Here is a 22,896-nt window from a genome sequence, read left to right as displayed (position 1 = left end):
ATTAAAAAAAGATTGAAACTTTATTAGGATATAAATTAAACCAATGTTTTTATTTTTGTTGGTGAAAGGAATGGGGATGGCCTGATGGGTTTGGTAGCACACAAATTTGGGAAGGCAATGTCAAGAAAGGTATTTCCTGCCCAAAATTAATATGATTATCTGTGCCTTTTAGATCTTTTCTTTTTCCTCCTTTTTGGTGGGTTGTAAATTAAAGGGAGATTTTGGAAAAACACAAAGGAAAGAGAAATTTTGTAAAATAAGTAAAATGGACAAAATTGCCTTATTTATTTTTGGATTTCTAAGGAATCCTTTACATTTGCATGTTTTTATTTGAAAGTTGAGAAGTTTTTCTGTCTTTTTTGAAAAAGCTTTGGCTTTTTCCAAAAGTGAATTTTTTTTTTGGCTAAAACCTAAATTTACTTCAATTTTTAAAGTAGGTAATATGGGAAAATTAGTTCCAACGGTAAGGGAAATGAAGATGGTGACTTTTTTCTTGGTCAGAAGTAATTTTTAAAAAAACATCAACAGTGTTTCAATTGGAGGAGATTTTGCACAATTCAGATGATAATACGTTTACAGATTATCAAAAACATTAACAATAGGCTCCGACAAAAACAACAAGAATAATAGAGGTATATTGCATCCATAGACATCTATACATTTGACTTGAGCATCTCTAAAATTGTTTTATCCTCCATTTTAAACTAGATTGTTATTATTCTATGTGAAATTATTTATACAAAATAGATTTGAGGGCTATGGAGCACTGCCATTGGTGAAGGGTTCAAACACAAAGTATTGCGTAGTAAATTCAACTAAAAAGTTCCAAAAATCAAATGATTATACATAAACAAAATATAAAATTATATATTCATATACATAAACAAAATATAAAATTATATATTCATAGATATGCAAAGTTCTCAGATTGCTGGGTTTGGAGATTCCCTTATTTGTCTAACTTGAGTTAAGAAATTATGCTTGTGTTGGCTTAATTTCTTGATTATCTTTGCCCAAATTATCCAAAAAACTAAAATTAAAATAGGGTTATTTTGGAGAGAGAGTATTTTAAAACTATGACATAGAGAATGTGTCAAGTAGTTGTTGTGTTGATGCCTTAAGGTTAATGCAAGCTTGTGCTCTAAGATACACTTTGAAGGATTTTTCAGAACATGAATAGAGCAAGGAGAAAATTAACGGAATCAGAAGGCTCTCCAATCTCAATAAAAAAAGAACACAACAGAGCTTTCCAAATTCCAACAACAAAACACATACATGTAAACTCAAAAGTTAAAAATGAAAATCAACAAAAGAAGCTCCCCAACTAGTGATTCATTAATAAGCTATACAAATTACAACACGTGAGAAACACAACATGGTGGATTTAAATGGAATGAAATCATTCAAAGAACTTGGGATCATAGCCATTGCTAGAAGTGGCCAAGATGTAGTAAGCCACTATGTGACCAATGGAGCCCCAAGCCAGAACATCTACAATGTTGAAGCCAACAGGGTCATTAGATTTGAGGAGGCTCACATACTCCTTGGCTCTGGTGTCTCCTGCCTCAAAATGGGTTACTCCATTCTGCTCAGGCAAGCCTTGCTTGGCCACATTCTCTCTCTGGAAGTTGAAGAACACAAACCTCCCCAAGAAAAGTGACAGCCCTGTGCTCAGGCTTATGACCAAAGATGGGTTCAGCTCTGCTCTCACAACACCACTTGATCTCTTGGTGTTTGGTGCACTGAAGCTCAGCTTGGTGCTTGGGGCAGCCTTGGTGAGGGGTCTAAGGCCTTGGAAGGAGATTTGGGTTGGTGAGAGTTGGTGAGTATGGCTCCTTGAGATGGTGGAAGAGATGGCTGGGGCAGAGAACAAGGTGGAGGAAGAGGCTGCCATTGTTAATTATGGAAGAGGAGGAAGGGTGTGGTTGTGAGTTTGGATTATGAGAATTATGATAAAAGTAGAGGTTGGCTTGTGGAGGGGATGAGATTTGTATAATAGTGTAAAAGGGCCATATCCCCACCAGTTGTGATTGGAGTAGAGGTGGAGATTGTGAGGATGGAAAGGATGGAAAAAAGATTTTGGATGGTGAGTTGGCCTTGTTTTATTGGTTCCTTCTGGATCAGAGATTTTTGGCTAGATCTGAATTCTGCAGTCTCTCAACTTGTAAATATAGACTAACGCAGCGAGGACTAGAGAGAATCCCAACTTTTAGATTATGTGGTGTATTAATATAAACTCAATCCAAGGACATATTTACCTATCTGAAATGAGTAGCGAAATAGTAGGGGGGAAAATGGAGGAAAAAAAGAAGTTAATATCCTTAATTTTCAAAAAAAAAGAAAGAATAGGAGGTTAATTGAAAATTAAATACAAGTTCAGGAGGTAGATCACCAGTACACCAAAAAAGTTTGTAAGTACCATGTTTCTGCAGTGATCTTCATACAAACAAACAAGACTCAAAACTGTTTCCAAGTGTTTACTTACCTTTACTTACCATACTATATCAATTTTTCATATCTTTAAAGGAACTATTCGGAAAAGTAAGCTATAAGATGCAGAGGGCTCTCAAGATGAACAAGTGTACAAGCCAAAGTATTATTAGAGAGCTAGCTAATCAAGGAAACCTCATCCCAAGAAGAATCAAAATTTAAGGGTGTTATATTATCACTAACTAATACAACAAAAGTTGCAGGATAATTTTATTTGTAGTACTATTAAAGGATTTTCTTCAATAATGGATAAACCCAGCTCTCAACATCGACACTTCAGAGCAAAAGTTAAGACCCACAATAGAAGCTACAGAACAGACAGTAACTTTCAATTTCCAAATTAGACAGGAATATCAAACTCAACCAGATGATTGATAGGTTCTCACATAATAAGTCCCACATTGAGATAAAATTTCTAAAAGGTAAGCATCCAACTTGTTTCACCTTAAGACACCCTGGTCTTCTTTCCTATTTGTTTGGACCATCATTGCCTTAGCCTTCTGTACATTCCTCCCTATTACACACATTTATGGGGGGGAAACGACGGAACACCAAAACAGAGCTACAATTGCACAAAATACTACATGTACACCTACACCCTCCTCAACTGCATGAAATATGTTTTACAATAAGCTCTGCAATCGCACCGAGGAATCAGCAACACCAACACACTTATTCGCAGGTTGAATATTCAACTCAAACAAGAGAATCGAGGTAAGAGTAATGCCGGTATCGGCCATACTCTAGAAGACTACCATACGTACGATCCCATACTCCGATAAAAAGTGACTCTGTGTCTGGGCTGAATGATATGCCAGATATCTCGCCAAAGAAATCAATTTCCTGTTCCTTCTCGTACCCACTTTTCACATCATAGACATGAACAAAATCTGCTGGCTCTGCCATCATCATATACCGGCCATCAGAAGTAAAACGGATTGACCGAATAGCACCAAGGTTGCCCTTCAAAACAGCAACTGACTTGGACAGGTTTCGAACATCCCAAATCCGACAGGTTTTGTCTTGGTTCCCAGTAGCAAAGGTGATACCATCAGGATGCCATGCTGACGCAAATGAGAAATCCAAGTGCCCAGATAAAGGCATTACTGTCTGCAATAATCTCATCCAAATCAGCACTACTTCCTTTTCCAGGCCCCAGGTGGATAAACACCAAAACAAAGTAAGTTAACAAATTCTAAGATAAATACCTTTCCAGTTTGAGAGTTTACCAACATTCCATCCGGATTGTCTCCAACGATTACAAGAAGTTTACCATCGGGACTCAGAGAAGTATGCTGCAATCAAAGCATAGAAGTGCACGGCAGTTTAGTAAAGTTGAGTGTAGGAAGGGTTTTAAGTGATTGGATCTCCACAAGTGAAATGTTACACAACATAAAATCATCATTGGATGAAATAAGGTAATTTCCAAATTCACACTTAAAAAACAGCTGCCTAAAGAATATCATATATTATTTGCAGGAACAAAAGCACAACCCTCCATGAAAGAAATTCCAGCCAGATATGATTAGAAATTAACAGTCAGCAGGAGACTCACATTCACTGGCCAAGGAAAACGGAAATGCTTAGTAAGCTGAAATTTCTCCATGTCAAAGTCTCTCACTCCACAATCATTATTTGAGGCTGTAAAGTGAACTGCCCCACTGTGAAATTCAAGGACACTAGATCAGTTGAGTTCATGTTTGGAAATCAAAAGTTCCAATCTTAATAAAAAGGGCAAGTACCTGGGACTGTCATAAATCTCAACAGCATTTGTGATGGCATTATCATCATAAGTTGTCCTTGAACAAAAGCTAACTCCAGGCCGATCCAGATGCTGCAGACCAATCAAAGATAACATAAATTTGTCAGCTTAGCTGTTCATTAGTTCTTCAAAACAAAAACAAAAACAAAAACAAAAAAATAATGAAACTAAAAGGGATCACTTGGAGGCTAAACCCCTTTCAGCAGATCCATCGGATATGCAGTAGCTCCCATGGAGCTAAAGGAAAGAGAAGATACAATGTGTTTAGACACCAGGTGCACAAGAGATACGCTGCTGCTGAATAAATGCCCAATCATTCTCAAATATCTGCTCCATCCCTTTTTAATTGACTTAAATTATTTGTAACTCACCTTGCAAATAAGTTCCCCCTGGAATCCTCCAGCAACTAGCAACTTATCTTTTACTGCAAGAGTACTAACTTGAGTCTGCGAAAATCCCTCCAAGAGACTTCCAGGATGTTTCTATATGGGAAGAATAAAAGGATCAGTTCCAATAAAAACTTGATGTGTTGAACAAAGTATCTAAAAAACACTCACCTCTGATGGTGCCACATGCCCTGAAACATTGAGAACCTCAGACTTTGTGCAACTTAATGAAGACCAATGAATGACAGAAAAATGTGACATAAGGTACACATCATGCTTGGAAGTAGCCCAGACCAAGTTACGCAACTGCATCACCAACATATAAGGAACATCAGTCAAACAACCCACATCAAGGGGCTACAATATGGAAAAGTGTGCCAAAGTTAGGGGCTGTGCTAATAATACCAAAACGCCAAAACCCGTCAAGAGTAACAAGGCAAGCCCCGGGTTGCTTGCTTGTGTGTAGGTAGATTGAAAGAATTTTGATAATTGGCTAATTATTTAATTTCAAGAATTTTGGCTTATGACTCAAGGACTTTGGTGTTTTCTCTTGCAACTTTTGAAACCGTTCATAATGCATTTTAAATGGGATGGCTAATCAGGTGAAATGCTTGCCAAACAACCAGCATAGGTAAGAATATTAGGTGCATCTCCCATAAACTCTTTCTATCAATGCAAGAACTAGCTATTTCAATAACCTGTTGTTCTGTGAGCTTGTTTAATTCAATGTTGGATTGTAATTATTATCACACTATTGCCCCTGAATTTTCCATCTCTGTAGATAACAAGTGTTGCACAATCCATAATTGAGTGGAAAGAGAAACGAAAACTAATTTATACGAGGTAATTAACCTAGTAAGTAATCAACGAGGTAGAATATAGCTGTTGTTGTAGTGTGACAAAATTTCATCGAAAGATTCACAATATGCAGAAAATAGACTTGAAGGCAGACTTGCCCTTAGCACACCTGGAAATGAAGAATGGTTGATTTCACTGATCTAGCATTTCTTCTGAACTCATAATATAAAGATCCTTTCTTTGTATCTTTGCCATCCTGTTTGCCAAAGAGAAAAGAATCATGATCAAGTTACTCTTAGTAGTCAAAACTGACAATTCCACATCACTGAATAAATTTGATAACGTCTAAACAAAAATGGAAACAGTAATCTTTACCTTCCCTGACCCTTCTCCAGAATTAGGAATGTTTTCATAATTCTTGTATTGTTCTAACCTAGTTTGCCGGTATTTTTCTCTAGTAATGCTAAGTCTATCCCAAGGAATACCTTGGATGTCTTTTCCTTTTCTTGCTTGAGCAGCAGTTGTATCAGCTGCTTTGCTATTCTGCATGAGGTCCATAGAATTATTCATATTTATTAACAAAACTAACCACAGAGAAACTTGAAACATACGACACCCATAAAAAATTCTAATAATGTGAACACAGACCAATATCATAAAGGGGAGTAAGATTATAAATAACAATATCTACTGAAGCTGTGAATATGTCATATATCTCATAAAGCAAAAGGTATGTCACAAACCAAGTAGTCATATTCATCAACATCAGAATCTGAGCCGCCCATTTCTCTACCACGAAACTCGTCATCCATATCATCATCTACATCTTCCATTTCGTATTCATCTTCCATGTACCCAGCGTAATGGGACATATTTTTCCTAACAATGCCACAACTAGCACCAATAGAATTCGAGCCAGTTACTTAAGAATCAGGAAAGAAGCAAAATAAATGAACCTTGCAAACACAAAAGTGAAAAGTTTGAACCAGTAACTTAACGAATAAATTACTCATGTTATTGTGCCATTGCTAAAAACTAGGAATAAGATAATCAAGAAAAGGATCACCACTAAATAACAGAAACATGCCTAATGGAGTAATTCATATGGGAGTGGCTGCAGTACACAAGTCGTTCATGGAGTACTTAATGTAATTTATCTATACATATCACAGGGCATGCGAGCTTGACTACAATACGTGAGTCCCTGAGTTAATGTTCAATTTAATTGGATATCATAAATATGTGGCACTCAGTGTCTCAAACTGCACAAAACTCACCGACCGTTATGGGCTATAGCAATACAAGTTCTGTCCAATGCAAGAAAAAGGAGTCTGTAAAGGCTGATATAAAATTCAATGTCAAAAGTAACAATCAAGCACCCAAACATGAATCTCATCCTTGATCTTTGAAGGGTGTAAAACACTTGATAACACCATCTAAAGGTAGCTCATTGGGGAATATAACCAGCATTGCAAAATTATTTCTTAGTACCAAAAATTGAAACTTTAATTTTGGAGGCATCAATTAGTAAACCATAAGTTTGAAGGCATCAACTTGACAGAACCCTCAGCTCCTTAATTTTAATTTTAATTTTTATCTTCCCATTTTCTTCCTTCCCCTTGAGCTAAAAAATCTAGTTTAAATACTCACCATTGCACATAAAACAAGCAAATGAAAATTCATGATTCTCCCTGGTTGGAGCAAATTGATTGAAGATGTGTTGTTAATTAACACATGCATCAGGCAAATAAAAAGATTTCTTTACCAAAACCCTAATTAGAAAGTAAAAAGGGTTAAGAATCCCAAATTGTAGTTGCACTCAGAAATCAATTAAAAAGACACATAAAATCGAAAAATTAAAAATCAAAAGAACAAAAAACAAAAAGCAGGAATTCTGAAAACTGTCGCACCACACGACGATCAACAAGCTTACCAAAATGCCAAAAAAAGAAAAAGAAATTTGGGGGTTAACAAGGACAAAACAGACAAACCCAAGAATTGAACACAAGAAAGAAACCAATCGGAAAAAAATATACATAACAAGAAGATTGATACTCACGCAAAGAGAAGAACACAACAATAATAAAAATGAAAAATTCACCTCTCGTAATTTCGGGAATTAAGAAGTTTGGAAGGAGCTGCTGTTCGGATCTGGAAATCCCCAAATTGAGAAATTGAATCCCAACCCTAACTAAGAAATTCAGATCGGAGGAGAAGAGAGAAGAGAGATAGAGATGGAGGTAGGAGAAAGGGGGGGGGGGGGTGGGGGGGAAGAAAAAGTGTGTGCGAATTTTATCTCTATCCACTGGTTTTCGGATTGTCGTGCGAATGAGAAAGAAAGGTTGAAGGGAACCTTGCGAAAAGGACGTGCTTGTTTTTTTTTGGTGGTTGTTCGTATGTGTATGTATTTGAGTGTCGTATTTATTTGTTTTAATTTTCAGATTTGTGTCAATTTTTAAGTCGGTTACATATTTCTACAGATGTTGGCTTTCTATTTTTGGACTTCGGCTGCACCCAAATAATCAGTCGAATTCCAAAATTTAGGGTCCAGCCCAATTGCTTTTATGCCCCATTTCCTTCGCATTCCGATTCTCAAATTGACCAAAATACAAGACCTCTCTCGCGTCATATCGCTAGAAGAGATGTTGGAATTAGAGACCTTCATCCAAGTGATTGATAGCCTTGGTTGAGAAAGATGCAATGGAATTGACACTCATGTTTGAGTAAGAACATTAAAAGTGCAAGCTTGTTGTATTAGAGCATACTTTTTTTCACACATATATATATATATATATATGTAATTAAAGAGAAATGCGAAATCATGAGCGGAATATATAACACAGTTAAAAGAAATTTGAAAAGAAATTCATTCTTAATAGTATGTTGAAAGTTGAGAAGGGTTACTATAGTGGTTGTGGCCCTCCCCCTTCCCCATGCTTGGCACTCAGGATCAAAACCCTGAAATTTCTTTCCTTCCAATGTAATAAAAAATTTATAATGTTTAGGATTTATAATGTTTTCATAGACTAACGTCTCAACATGACAAATGAATTATAAAAGAAAACAGTATAACATATTAACCACATATTTATACAATATTACAATTATATTAGATAGGGGGTTTCCGAAGTTTCTCCAAATGAGCCAACCCTTGTGAGCTCATTATCTGCCTGTGCTCATTTGGGAGCTTTAGACCAAGGGAAATGGATACGCGCATATGCTGATAAAATTGGAGCTAAGATTAGTGTAACTCTTGGCACTGCTCTTATAGACATGTATGTCAAATGTGGCAGCATTGAAATGGGTGCCTATGAAGTCTTTAAGAGGATGGCACACAAAGATATAGTTTCTTGGGGGCTTATTATTTATGGCTTTGCCATACATGGGCAAGCTGAAATGTGCTTTGAGTTGTTTGTGACATGGTTGCCACTGGAACTTATCCGAATGAAATAATTTATGCGGCTAATTTGTCTGCTTGCTCCCATGCCGGCAATGTTGAAATGGGATATCATGATCTTTTATTTTATGAATGGTGCATGAGTATGGGATAAGACCTTCTTGGCCGTGCCGGGCAGCTGTATGACGCGGAATAACTCATCATGTCATTGCTGGAAAAGCCTAATTAGGTTATATGGGGGGTGTTACTTGGCGCTTGTAGGATGCACAATGACATGAGGAGAGAGAACCTTGCTTTCAAGCACAACTTGAGCCAATATGTTTGATGGCAGATATAAACTTGCAGGGCTTATGTTCGATATGGCTGGGAGAAAAGGAAACTGCAAGTAAAATTAGGAAGCTCATCGGAGAAAATGACTTAGAGACAACTTGTAGACTAAGCTTCATTGAAATAGATGGCGTGGTCCGTGAGTTTGAAGCAGTTACTATTACTCATAGCAAGCACAATGAAATCTACAAGATGTGGGGGGAAGGACAGTAATAGAATTTTACACACAGATGAAACTGAAGTTAGAACTCCAATTACTGCAGCAACTCTTTTATGTGGTGATTTTCGGATAGTAAAAAGTAAAAGGCAGTGATTAAACTAGGGCCCATTCATTAGGCTCATACATTAAACTTGATTTCATAAGTGAGTTAAACTATTGAGAAACAAGGGAATGAAAGTTAAACTCTCACCTTAGATTTAGTACTCGAGTATACAACCAAACAAAGAAATAAAAAAACAAAACCGTAAAATACCTCTCATCGTATAAAGAGCATTTATATGGAAGCGCTAAAAGTAGTCTTCGTGTGACATTTCCAGTAGTCAAGAAGAAAATTTCACTTATTGTGCTCCAAGGAATTTCATTAACCTGGAAAAGAAGAAGAATGCTCAAAGGTATTTGTGGTACAGAGACAGATAATACAAACAGGATTTATCAGCATCCCTTGTATTAGGATGAAGCAACTCTGTGTAAGGATCAGAAAAACCATCCATGGACAAGTTACATGTGAGGGGAAAAAAAAAAAAAGACCTTGCAAACATAATCACGGGGATATAGACATTTCTCCAAAAAAAATTTAAAAAACTCATGTTCATTGAAAAAATTTATTTCTTGATAATTTCATAACTTTTACGGCTTCAACATCAGCAACACATCATAGTGGCGTGCCAATATGTCTTGGTAATTTGAAGTGGAAAAAACCAATTCATTTCAGATATAACACCTGGCCAATATAAGTATACAAAATGGTTTATGAAAATATATATATATGTGTGTGTGTGTGTGTGGGGGGTGTGTGTGTGTGTGGAGAAGAGAGATAACTTAACATATTGTGATTTGTGTTCTACAAGCAATCGTTCTTAAGGTCAATTTCTAAGGTTACATTTGCATATCATACAGAATTGAAGACTTCTCAAGGTTGAGTAACAAAGCTTTTCTAAAAGCCTTGTGCTGATGAGACATTAATAGCCTAAAACTCATATAGAACATGCAATATACAAGGGGCAAACTAAAAAAAAGCATCCCTTTCGATAATTACCTCATGATTGAACTTTCGCTTGTGAATGGGTTTAAATTTCCGAACATCCAGAATTGTTAGTTCATCATCCTACATTGTAAGGAGGGGCAAAAATCAGCATAAGAACAGCAAAACATAGCTATTAGCTATTGACACCCACTACTCATAATTCAACAAAATTAAGTTATTCACAATCAGAAAATTCAATGAACTTATTCACAAGCAGAAAATTCACAAACTCATACAAAAGAGGTTGAGCACAAGTAAACATTACCCTATTACCAACCGCGATGTGCGTCCAATCAGATTTATAGGTGATGTTCATGTTCTGCTAGCTGCGCACATTTTCCACCTGAAGTACCCAGATGGATATAACATCAAATTCCAATCTTTGTACCTGAAAAATTGAAACTTGAAAGAGAAATGACTTACTACGAGCATCCATAGACGAACTCTCGTCTCCAGAGGCAGTGGCAATCAAATCAGCATGCTTGGGTCCCAACACAGCTGATCCACACTATCAGTACGCCCCTTCAATTCAATATCTTTAACCTTACCCTGTGACATATATACACAAATTTTCCCTCATTACATAGAATTATAATAAATTTATTGGGAAATAATAATGAATTTTATTGGAACAGCTGAACTTACGTGTCCGTGGGGCTCAATGTGCCAAACCCTTGCGGTTTGATCTACAGAGCCCGATGCGAGCTTCGTGCCCGTGCAGTTCCTAGCCACAGAATGCACCTTTCACAATGACACATACAAAATTTAGCATATTGAAAATGGAGAGCAAGAGATTAGGGTTTTGTGGAGGTTGAAATTGGATTAAAAAATGTAACAGATAGAAAGAGAGAGGACCTTCTTCTTATGACCCGTGTACTCTCTGCTAGTGAGATTCTTAAAAAGGGTACTGTGGTTTCCTCCATCTCCGTCATTCTTTGAGTTTCAGTTCAAGTTTTGAGGGAGCGATGAAGTGAGAAAGTTTTACTTTTCGCTGTTATCAATAGCAGGAAGAGAATCAATCCCTCCATAACTGAATGCTCACCAAAATTCACATCTTTTTTTCTTTCACTGAGCCCATTTAGATAAATAAGGACATTATTTATAATTTTGTATAATAGTAAAATCATAGTTTCTTTTATAATATAATGGTCCTCCAACTATCACCCTAAATTCAATTCAAACGCGTGAAAATCATTCTTCCGATTCCGTGATTGAGTATTGAGTATTGAAGAGTATATGCTGAGACACATGAATGGTGGTCTTCTTCCTCTTCTTCCTCGCAGCCCTGCAGCCCAGCTCTTCTTCCTCCTTTGGCGCCGATATCTCAGACCCGGATCGGGCATTTATCTCATCTCAGTCTTCTTCCTCATGGTGTTTGAGACACATTTTTTTTTTCTCTAATCACTCTCCTCTCTTTTTAGGAGATATGAATTTTTGATATATATTTATATGTATGGATTGGAGATATGAATTTTTGACTGATTAAACGTGTTTGCCTTTTTACCCATTTCAGGTTGGATTAAAAGGGACTTCTAAAACCCAGCTAGACTTTTGCTGCATCCAAAATCCATAATTTTTGCAGTCCGTGTATGAATATGATATGACGCCCTTTTAGACCTTTTAGGCGCACGGGATTCGTGGGAGTGACCGCTTTTTCTCCATTCTACTCTTTCTTTTTCTTCAATTATTAGTTGCTGCATCTGTGCCTCTGTTTTTGGGATTTCTCTGTTTCTCATCGTGTAGCTTTTTTAAGGTTGTTTATTAGATATGGGATCCGGGGTCGTTCATTGTTCACGATCGAGGAGGAGGAGGAGAGAAGGGGTCTGGACTCCGCAGAGACGACGACGCATTCGTCGTGCGCGGAGAAAGAGGAATATCACAAATTTTATACCGTTGATTGTTGTCCTGTAGTTTAGGAACCAGAAAGAACATACGTTTAGGTACAGACTTTGATCTAATCTCAAGCTTAAGCTTTTTTTTTTTTTTGGTTATGTTCTTTCTGATTTTGAGGAATTGGCTGCTGGGTTTTGTTTCTTGATTTGTTTGGTCAAATTTTGATTTGGGTTATTTGGTATTTCTTGTTTTGGGTCATCTTGTTTGATTTGATGATGATATTGATTGCTCATGAGTTTATCTGGTCTCTGTTTGGTTTCTCGGAAAGTGATGACATGATTGCTGATGTAATTGACTAATTGTTGAAATTATGTGTATATATGTTGGAGCTGGAGTTCAGCTTAAGTTGGTGTGGACCGTACGTATGTTCATGCTTGGTAGATTGCAGAATATACAACTACTAATTTCAGATTGCCAAGCAAAACAGCTAAATGTTTTATATGATTAAGATGATACGGATTTGACCATAGAAACTTACAGTAGTCAGATGCAAATTGAAAATTTTGTATGTGTGTTTGGCGACGACGGTGGTGCTGGACGGCTTGGGTTGTTGGGTTGTCGGGTCAAGTGATGATCTTGCCATGTTAGCAAGCACAATATTGGACGATGATGTTTTACTGGTTTTTAATTTTTTTAACTTTTAATTATTAATTATTAATTAGAAGAGGATATTCACCTAAAAATACGGTTTTGTCCCTCGATTTAACGGAACAATTCACAGACTTTGACGGAAGGATGATTTTGGTACAATATAAAAAGTTTAAGGACGTTTGAATTGAAAATTTTAGTTGATGGATCAAAATGATAATATAGCGATAGTTGAGGGACCATTTAGGTCATTAACCCTTTATTTTTTGATATATAGCATGCCCCTGGATGAGCTATAATTAGCAATAATTATAGTAAATGCCTTATGTTTTAATGTGAGTGGTGCTCATGGTAGGTTGGTAGCTATGTAACACCCCAACCCTGATTTATTTATACAATTAAATTATTAAATTAATTTAAATATGAATTTACAATTTTGCCATCGAGGTAGGGGTAATTTGATCACTTTTTAATCCAGAAAGATTTTGGAGAAATGAGTATCACCATTGCGTAGAGCTCATCGAGACGAGTTTGTAGACATGCGGCACGCCCAATTTCGAGTTGTAACGAAGGAGAAAAAGTCTGAAAACGAAAAGGATGCAAAAGTAATTTTAAAATTTGTTACTGTAGCAAACAGCACATTGCTACAGTACCGGGCAGTTTTAAATTTTCTTTTTCTTCTCTTCTTCCTCCCTCTCCCTCTCCCTCTCCCTCTCCCTCTCCTTTCGCAAGAAACAGCCCCCCCGTCACTATTCACCCGCCCGGATTTTGGGCCACCACAGCCACGTCAGGCCACCAAATCCGGCGGGACTGGTCCCAAAATGACCGTCTGGTCTTCCTCTTCCAACCCCAGTCAAGCCCCGCTGCCTGCCGCCGTGTTTTTGTCGGAAAATCGAAGAGAAACGGCCGGTTTTTCGCTTGAATTTCTCCGACTTCGTTCTCCGTCATCCGGCCACCAATTCCGGCGAGTGAGGTATGCTTTCTCACTTATTTTTCATGATCTAGCTGATGGTTGGGTAGGATTTCAGAAATTTTAAGCGTTGATAGATCAATTTTCGAATTTAAGTTTGGCCGGATTTCGGGATGAAATTCCGGCCACTTCCGGTCACTTTTTTGGGTAGGCCCAAGAACAAAAGTGTCTCCAATTGATGTCCTGGACCTAGGAGAGGAGTATTGGTCCGATATTTTGAGGTGTTTCCGGCGAGTGGTATTGCTTTGGACACCCACGCGCTGCCGGCGCGTGTGGCGGCGCGTGAGCACTGTTGCAGAGGGGCATTGTGTCCCGATGTGATCCCCTTGTTGTCATGAGCGCGTAGGTGTGCTCGGATTTCAATTCGGATACCGTTTGAGTCTCGAACGAATTTCGCCTATTGTACGTTATCCGGGTTTATAGATTTCAACCGTTAGATCGTCTTGAATTTAATGTATGTTAATCTTGACATCCCTAGGAGTAGTGAAGGGAGATATTGTTATCAGGAGCTAGATCTAGTGGATCAAATAATATTTAATGAAATTCATACGCAACCACGAATGTGGACGTTCGTACACACTTGTTGGCATGTGTCCTTTTTGTGTGTACGGAACTGAAGTTGTATTGTCTGACAATATATACGTGCAATTTTCAATCCAGGAGATGAAAAGGAGGAGCAAAGATAAGTTAATGGAGGAAGCCCCCAAGTGTTGAAGCTGTTGAATTTCAAAGTGACATTTTCAGCAATATTTGCATATGTCTAAGGTGAGTGAACGAGTTTCCATAATTAGATTCCATGACCACAAAAACCAACCCATATTGCATGTTTTTCTTTATTCTAGAGAATGGCCAACCTCTTAGATACTCTTTGAAAAAACGATCAACCTCTTAGATTTTTTTTTTTATTTCTTATTGTTATATTGTATAAAGCATGCCGTTTGTTCTGAACATATATTATTGATTTTTTTATTGGTGTTTGTTTTTTTAGATATTACCATCCTTCTAATGGTAGTTGTAGCACTGATGTATTTGTACATTTTCTGCTCTATTTGGTAGTGTTATTCCAGAAACGCCTAATGCAACAACTGTAAGAATCTATTTGCATGATATGACATCTTTTCTTTTTATCCTCTCTTATTACAAAAAGACAAGTAAAAGTAGATAGGCTGACTAGTATCTAGGAAGTGGACTCCATGCGACATCTCTAATGCACAACACATTGTGATCTTAGTATCGTCTCTTATTACAAAAACATAAGTAATAGTAGATAGGCTAACTAGTATCTAGGAAGTGGACTCCCATGTGACATTTCCAATGCCGAACACATTTTTACCCTTGCGTATCCTTACAAATCCGTTTTCTTCATAAGTTTCTCCTCTAGAATTCTGGGCTCTCTAGTATTGTTTTCCTTTAAATATTCCATGGCCAGTTAGACACATCACGTGGAATCCCTCATCGTATCCACAATTATGACACCAGCTCCAAACATCTTCCCCGCGTGTTAGGCATGTTCTTCCATAGAATTCTTGGGTGTCCAAGATACCTTGCTATTAAATAGAATTTGCATAAGCAACTAGAACGAGAACCCATAAGATTCAAGTTTGCATATGAGTTTTGGATATTTGTGGTGTACTTTTTAGGTATATAATTAGTCATTTTTTGTGTTCGGAATATTTATATTAACTTATTATGCGGGCATAATCATTAACATAACTCACCCATTTGTAAGACGCAAGTGATTCATGGGCTGCTACGCCACAACACGGCAGCTTCTTATCGAGTGCCTCTTGGATGGCTTTTTCTCTGTGTATGGTTTGAAAACCATTGAGGTAAATCCTCTTTGCAAAATACAAAAAGGAAGAAAGAAAAAGGAAGAAAATGTATGAATTGACACTTTTCATAAGTTATAAAGTAATGGTTTAATGATTGACTTACGTTTCTTGGTCTTTTGGCTGAAAAAGGTCTATCCTTCTCCAAATAGACCCCTTCGCTGCACATAAGTTCTAGGGCCTTCCAAGTATGATATGGTGTGTTCGGCTCATCACCACGGCTAAGAGCTGAATTACGCTCTGTGGGGAAAGGATAATCTTTCTCCCCGTGCGACACCTATACAATCCCTCAACAAAAGTTGTGGCTGCCATGGCCCAACATTGAGCTAGTGTTTAGTTTTTTGTTTTAATGAGAATTCAGTATTTAGGCTAAGAAAAATTGGAAAAGGGAAAAGAGAAGGGTAAGTAATTACTTACACGTGTTACCTTGGTCCCGGATAGGACCTATTTTGGGCTTGAGGTTTATATTCTCCTTTGTCTGATTGGAGGCAAATCGTTTGTGGTTCAATAAGGACGATTAAACCCCTGTAATTCAAATAAAGAAAGGAATGAGTACCTGAATCAAATTGTATATACAAAATCAATGTTGTGGACATGAGTTGGTCTGCTTAAACAGATAAGTTAAACACAGATAGGAAGTTTCAGTTTCATATTTCATCATATCATTGAGTTAAAATGCGGGGTAACTCAATGATTTGATGAAATGTGAAACTTCATATATGTGTTTAACTTATCTGTTTAAGGACCCAACTCATGCCCACAACATTGATTTTGTATATACAATTTGATTCAGGTACTCATTCCTTTCTTTATTTGAATTACATGGGTTTAATCGTCCTCTATTGAACCACAAACGATTTGCCTCAATCGATAAAGGAGATTATAAACCTCAAGCCCAAAATGAACCCATCCGGACCAAGGTAACAGTGTAAGTAAATTACTTACCTTTTTCTTTTCCCTTTTCCAATTTTTCTTAGCCTAAATACTGAATTCTCACTAAAACATAAAACCAAACACTAGCTCAATGTTGGGCCATGACAGCCACAACTTTTGTTGAAGGATTGTATAGGTGTCGCACGGGGAGAAAGATTATCCTTTCCCCACAGAGTGTGATTTAGCTCTTGGCGTGGTAATGAGCCAAACACATCATATCATACTTGGAGGGCCCTAGAATTTATATGCAGCGAGAGGGTTTATTTGGAGAAGGATTTTCCTTTTTCAGCCAAAAGGCCAAGAAACGTAAGTCAATCACTAAACCATTACTTTGTAACTTATGGAAAGTGTCAATTCATACATTTTCTTCCTTTTTCTTTCTTCCTTTCTGTATTTTGCAAAGAGGATTTACCTCAATGGTTTTCGACCATACACGAGAAAAAGCCATTCAAGAGGCACTCGATAAGAAGTCGCGTGTTGAGCAGCCCATGAATCACTTGCGTCTTACAAATGGGTGAGTTATGTTAATGATTATGCCTGCATAATAAGTTAAAATAGATATTCCGAACACAAAAAATGACTAATTATATACCCAAAAAGTACACCAAAAATATCCAAAACTCATATGCAAACTTGAATCTTATGGGTTCTCGTTCTAGTTGCTCATGCAAATTCTATTTAACTGCAGGGTATCTTGGATACCCAAGAATTCAATGGAATGACATGCGACACGCGGGGAAGATGTTTAGAGCTGGTGTCATAATTGTGGATACGTGAGGGATTCCACGTGATGTGTCTAAATGGAATATTTGAGCAATACTAGAGAGCCCATAATTCTAGAGGAGAAACTTATGGAGAAAAAGGATTTGTAAGGATACGCAAGGGTAAAAATGTGTTGGGCATTAGATATGTCACATGGGAGTCCACTTCCTAGATACTAGTCAGCCTATCTACTATTACTTATGTTTTTGTAATAAGAGACGATACTAAGATCACAATGTGCTGTGCATTGGAGATGTCGCATGGAGTCCACTTCCTAGATACTAGTTAGCCTATTTACTTTTACTTGTCTTTTTGTAATAAGAGGATAAAAAGCAAAGATATCATATCATGCAAATAGATTCTTACAGTTGTTGCATTAGGCGTTTCTGGAATAACACTATCAAATAGAGCAAAAAATGTACGAATACATCAGTGCTACAACCACCATTAGAAGGATGGTAATATCAACAAAAACAAACACCAATAAAAATCAATAATATATGTTCAGAACAAATGACATGCTTTAAACAATATAACAATAAGAAGAAAAAAAAAGTACCTAAGGGGTTGACCCTTTTTTCAAAGAGTATCTAAGAGGTTGGTCATTCTCTAGAATAAAGAAAAACATGTAATATGAGTTGATTTTTGGTGGTCATGGAATTTGATTGGGGAAACTCGTTCATTCACCTCAGACATATGCAAATATTGCTGAATGCTCTAGGTTGTCTGTAGAAATGGGACTCAAATCAGAAATAGCTTTGCAGTGGTTAGGCGATCAATCATCGGGAATGGATGATGTTGGAGCAGAAAATTTCGGGCCCTCCAACAATTAATATGATTTCCATGTTGAGAAGTCAGATACCATTTCGATTGCCACTAGTGAGAGGAAAGGGGTACCTGCAAGGTAACACTCCGACGCTCAAGTTAGTAAAAGTATAATCGCATGAGAGTTTAGAATAGTATTGTATATGATTTTCTCCTTCCCTTGGGATGTTGTGTTAATTGGCCCTTTATAGGTAGTGGTATCTTGGGCTCTAACTCCCATATTCCTCAATTTTCTCCATGACTCAGGATAATGGATGTAATGTTACTTGATTTTCTCCATTTCCCCAAGTTTAGGATGTGTGAGTAGTGGGTTATTGCTTATGGAGTTAAATTTGCTCCCAGACATGCCCCCTTTTCTCTCTTCAGACACGCTTCATTTTCGGGTGTGGAGAGAGATAATTTATTGTGGGAATTCGTTCCATGTGAGATTTCAAGAGGTATCAAGGAATATAATAAATACATTTGCTAACTAAGGAACATGAGGAAATATAAATTGTGGAATTTAGAAGCAAACTAATGATAAATCCATAAATTTACACATTTATGTACTCTTTATTACTTAGTTTTTGTAGGAGAATTTGATTTAAAAAGAACTTATTATTTTATTTTCTCAATTTTCAGTTTTTTAGAGCAAGTAATTTGTTTTCAACGGAAATACGACTTTTTGGTGGAGTTTTAGTACAAGACCAATTGGAGATGAAAGCTTAGACCTTGAAGATGATTATGGAATTTTTCTAGAATTTTTAGAGCAGCCAATGAGAGCAGTCTTTGAAGTTAATTCAGCATAAAGTGCAATCTCGTCAAAATTGTGTTGTTGTGGAAGAATGACCATTTGAAGACTTTCTTGATTTTTCCTTAAGGCGTGCGATATATGGCTGGAAAGATAAGACAAAAATCTACAATTTAAATATTTTTGCTGAATTTTCTTGGAGGAGGAACAACCCCAAACATCCCTGCAAAGTAATTGACGTATTAGCCCAGTCCAAGTAGGAAGAGGAGTCAACTACTTACCCATTTTGGATTTATGTTTTAATTAGGTTTTTCTTTATTTTTGGGCTGCTGTAAAAGCCCAGCTATGGTAGGAATAGACATGGCGTGTTTTATTTAAGCATGGGAAACAACTCCCTGGAGGAGATACTCAAAGACTAGGAGAAATTGGAGACACTGGAAGAGTACCGCAATTGGCTAAGTTTGATTGTTTCTTCCTTATGTTTTTGCTTATGTCGAATTTTATGATGATGTGTAACTAAGTTTCTTTTGCTAGGGCATGATGTTGCCATAGTATGATGATTTAGTTTTCTTATTTTACCTATCTATTGATTGCCGTTTGATGTTGGTTTCTTATCTTGATGCTTGATTTCCATCTAGACTTTTAATTGAGTTAATCAGATGCAAATTAGAGTAAATACCATACTTAATTTGAGGCTTGCTTCTTGTTATTAAGATTTGTAATTCGTCTAGGATAAATACCATACACCTAGTGTTTGCATGCTTGTTCGAGGTTTTCAATGATCTTAATGAGTTTCTATGTATTGATATTGACCTAAATACTATAGGCGAATTGCATGTAGGAACATACGAGTTAGCCTAAATACCATAGGTAATTCATGAAAAAGGAGAACTTAGCGGCGACATCAAATGGTTAGTTAATAGGTAGGTGAATAAAAGGCTAGATTGGATTACTAGTGGTGAATTCATTTTCCTAGTGCTTTTATCAATTTGAATTTCTCATCCTTGTGTTTCGTGACTTTTTACTTGTTTTGTCTTTTAATTTCGTTGTTAATTAAATCATTCTTTCAAAAACCTTTTTCTTGTTTATGTGAGTATGCTACGTGTTTAATTTCTTGTTTATATAATTAGAGTAGTTGAAGTATTTTGTGAAATAAATTAGGTTGGACTAATTGGTAGTTGAACTCAATCCTCGTGGGAATGACCTCGTATTTGCCATACTATATTATGATTGACTTTGTGCACTTGCAAGTATAATTTGTGTTTAGACTAATCTTTATAATCTCCATTTTCTAGGTTGTCTAAAATTCACAACAACTAAGTTTATTACCTTTTGACCACGGCTAAGCAAAGATTCATGAATAAAGCATCGCCTCGAGAAATCATTTATCCACAAGTCTTTGAGTTGTGATATGCATTGCAAATTTGGTGAACTTTGGTTGGGATCAGCAAAGGATCCAATTCATTAGGATCAAATAAGGATCCGATTGATGGACTCGAGAAGATTGATAACTTCGAGATTATGTAAGGCTTGACATGGATCCAATTGATGGTCCCCAGGGTGATGTAGGGGTCGACATGGACCCAATTGATCGCCCCCAGAGGATTGGTAACCTTAGGGTGATATTGGGATCAGCATAGATCTAATTAATTGCCCCCAGGGGATTGGTAACCCCCATGGTGATATAGGGATCAATATGGACCCAATTGATCTCCCTAAAAGGATTAGTAACCTCAAGGTGATGTTGGGATCAACATGGATCCAATTGACTGCCCCTAGGGGATTGGTAACCCCCAGGGTAATGTAGGGATCAACATGGATTCAATTGACTGTCCCCAAGGGATTGGTAACTCCTAGGGTGATGTTGGGATCTGCATGGATCCAATTGACTGCCCTCAGGGTGATATAGGGATCGGCATGGACCTAATTGATTGCCCCTAGAGGATTGGTAATCTCAAGATGACGTTGGGATCGACATGGATCCAATTGATTGCTCTCAGGGGATTGGTAACCCCTAGGATGATGCTGGGATTGGCATGGATCCAATAATATTGTTAAAATTGATATGAACCAAAATGGTCTGTGGAGTTTTGAAGCATACCATATTTGTTGTTCTTTGATAATGACTATGTCGTTGCCCAAGCACCACGTCATGGAGCATGTTGGCTTTGGTACACACCTCTTCTTTCTTCAATTTATCATCAACTTCGTTAGTTGAGTTTTGTTGGTCATTGAATTAAAATTTGGATTTGCTTCCAGTTTGCAAACCTTGTGTGACGTTCCCATTACACCAGCCTATGTCACGTTGAGTTTCAAATCTTATAAACATATTTTTGTCAATTATCAAAATCATAAATTGGGGTGACTAAAGAGGCATAGAATATAATTTTCTTAGATTTATAATCAGTTTTCATGCAAATTGGAAAATGAATATAAAAATGAGACATTTAAAATGTCTTCCAAGAGATGAACAATTAATTCTTGCAGGATTCAAATTGGGTGCATAAGCACTTGATGAATATACGATTATCAATGCATTAGTGTGGAAAAACATTGCAATAAGAATTTCAAGAAATATAATAGTTGAGCTAGTCCATATGACTAGACAATATAAGCTAACTATATTGAAAAGATAACCAAGAATTATTAGAACATAACTTTCATGATAGACTTAAGCAATAATATATGTAGCTGAGAGAGTACCATTGCATTGGCAAATATTTGACAGAAGAAGTTGTTCACATAGCTAAAAAGAAACTTCAATCAGAGTAAAGCATATTTCGACTTGGAGACCAGCCAAGTTACTTGCACTAGGCATCATGCAAAAATTGTTTTATAGCTTACTGTAGCAATTAGTAGCATTCGTTCAACTATAATTTTATTGAGGCAAACATGTCTCCAGGCAAAGTAAATTGACCATAGGCATACTTTGAGCATCTTTCAATGAATGTAAAGGTTTCATTGTAGTTTAACTTTACATGCCTCCAGGCAAAGTTAAACTACATCTGCCATAGACATCTAATTTGTATGCATAAGTGAAATAATAGGACATGTCTGATAATAATCATTAGAAAGGTGTAAAATTGTTCCTAATTTAGTATTATGTGAAAGTCAAAGTGGATGAGTTTAGATGATTTCTTATCTTGCTTTGAGAGAAGTTGAGGGAGTGGCTGCTTTGTTCAATAATTCAGGGTTGAAATGATTTTCCTTCCTTTCTAAGCACTGCATCTATAGGAACCTGTTTTCTTTTGCAACGAGCTTCGTGATACGACATTGTGGCCATCACCCATGCCTTTTCTGCTAATTGTATCAATTAGAAACTAATTCAACCAAAATTCCAGGGAAGCACAGATGCCCCCAGCACACAATATTTAGCAATATACAGCCAGCACCGCTCAGAAACTTGCAGCCTTAACAATAAGAAAGAATTAAAGAAAGTTAAATCTTTGATTTAAAATCTTAGGCAAAACAGTATGTGTTCCATATTCTACTAGAAGTCTCAGAATCGTTAACATCTTTGTAGTCAAACAAGATTGACAGTAAAAAAGAATTAGAAAGCTGAAAGCCAAGAAATAGATTACAAGCCAATTAGAAAAGCAAGACTAGGGTTCAAATACTTTTTATGCGGGACTTAGCCAGTGCCCCCATTCAATTGGTTGTTAGCCAATTCAAAGATTACTCGACGTTGAGTTTCCCTAGCACCAAATGATTGCATGTCTTCCAATAAATCAATAAAATAAATAAATAAAAATTGATACCAATATTTGGAAAACTTGAAAATCGTGAAGAAGTTTTAGAAGAAATTGTCTTGTTAAATTCCAGAGCCGTGAGGGATTATACATTCCCTTTGTTACTTTTCCCTTTTATTCTTTATCAGAGACCTGAGAAATCCCATTAAAGCCATAAATGCAAAGGAAAACAATAGTAGCGAACGCCAATTCGTGAAATCCTAAAAAGAGAGT

General features: G+C 36.9%; 2 protein-coding genes, 1 long non-coding RNA gene and 1 pseudogene across 5 annotated transcripts; 1 reads left to right on the top strand and 3 right to left on the bottom strand.

The window, feature by feature from the left end:
• Positions 1–1,220: 1,220 nt before the first annotated feature.
• Positions 1,221–1,894, bottom strand: PSAG (photosystem I subunit G). The gene has a single exon (XM_008248106.2). The coding sequence runs from the start codon at positions 1,892–1,894 to the stop codon at positions 1,400–1,402; it is 495 nt and encodes a 164-aa protein (XP_008246328.1). The 3' UTR covers positions 1,221–1,399.
• Positions 1,221–7,830, bottom strand: LOC103344490 (putative WD repeat-containing protein C2A9.03). The gene is made up of 10 exons (XM_008248074.2): positions 7,538–7,830; positions 6,180–6,330; positions 5,812–5,979; positions 5,606–5,692; positions 4,810–4,944; positions 4,624–4,734; positions 4,233–4,324; positions 4,046–4,151; positions 3,699–3,785; positions 1,221–3,600 (listed from the first exon to the last, which is right to left on the bottom strand). The coding sequence occupies exons 2-10, from the start codon at positions 6,306–6,308 to the stop codon at positions 3,187–3,189; spliced, it is 1,329 nt and encodes a 442-aa protein (XP_008246296.1). The 5' UTR covers positions 6,309–6,330; positions 7,538–7,830; the 3' UTR covers positions 1,221–3,186.
• Positions 7,537–11,463, bottom strand: LOC103318610 (THO complex subunit 3-like; annotated as a pseudogene). Its single transcript, XR_016121983.1, has 7 exons — positions 11,260–11,463; positions 11,050–11,145; positions 10,828–10,953; positions 10,670–10,747; positions 10,417–10,485; positions 9,634–9,746; positions 7,537–8,408 (listed from the first exon to the last, which is right to left on the bottom strand). The product of XR_016121983.1 is annotated as a THO complex subunit 3-like (transcript).
• A 2,112-nt stretch (positions 11,464–13,575) lies between these two features.
• LOC148921350 (uncharacterized) lies at positions 13,576–18,673 on the top strand. 2 transcript variants are annotated; one of them, XR_016121979.1, is made up of 3 exons: positions 13,576–13,858; positions 14,516–14,620; positions 18,072–18,673. It is a non-coding gene; the product is annotated as an uncharacterized LOC148921350 (long non-coding RNA). The 2 variants fall into 2 exon arrangements; XR_016121978.1 differs by having other exon boundaries at positions 13,577–13,858; positions 18,101–18,673.
• Positions 18,674–22,896: the final 4,223 nt, after the last annotated feature.

The sequence above is a fragment of the Prunus mume genome, linkage group LG1 (assembly GCF_029339155.1).
Source record: "Prunus mume cultivar Tortuosa linkage group LG1, ASM2933915v1, whole genome shotgun sequence".
NCBI lineage: Eukaryota > Viridiplantae > Streptophyta > Magnoliopsida > Rosales > Rosaceae > Prunus > Prunus mume.
The sequence above is the reverse complement of the archived record's forward strand: the minus strand, read 5'-3'. Positions and strand labels throughout refer to the sequence as shown.

Bases quoted from the DNA above. Each gene is read 5' to 3' on its own strand.
- PSAG (XM_008248106.2), bottom strand. From the start codon at position 1,894: ATGGCAGCCTCTTCCTCCACCTTGTTCTCTGCCCCAGCCATCTCTTCC.
- LOC103344490 (XM_008248074.2), bottom strand. From the start codon at position 6,308: ATGTCCCATTACGCTGGGTACATGGAAGATGAATACGAAATGGAAGAT. The intron at 5,693-5,811 runs GTAAAGATTACT...TTTGGCAAACAG, and splicing joins CTGGAGAAGGGTCAGGGAAG to GATGGCAAAGATACAAAGAA. The intron at 4,735-4,809 runs GTGAGTGTTTTT...CTTCCCATATAG, and splicing joins GGCATGTGGCACCATCAGAG to AAACATCCTGGAAGTCTCTT.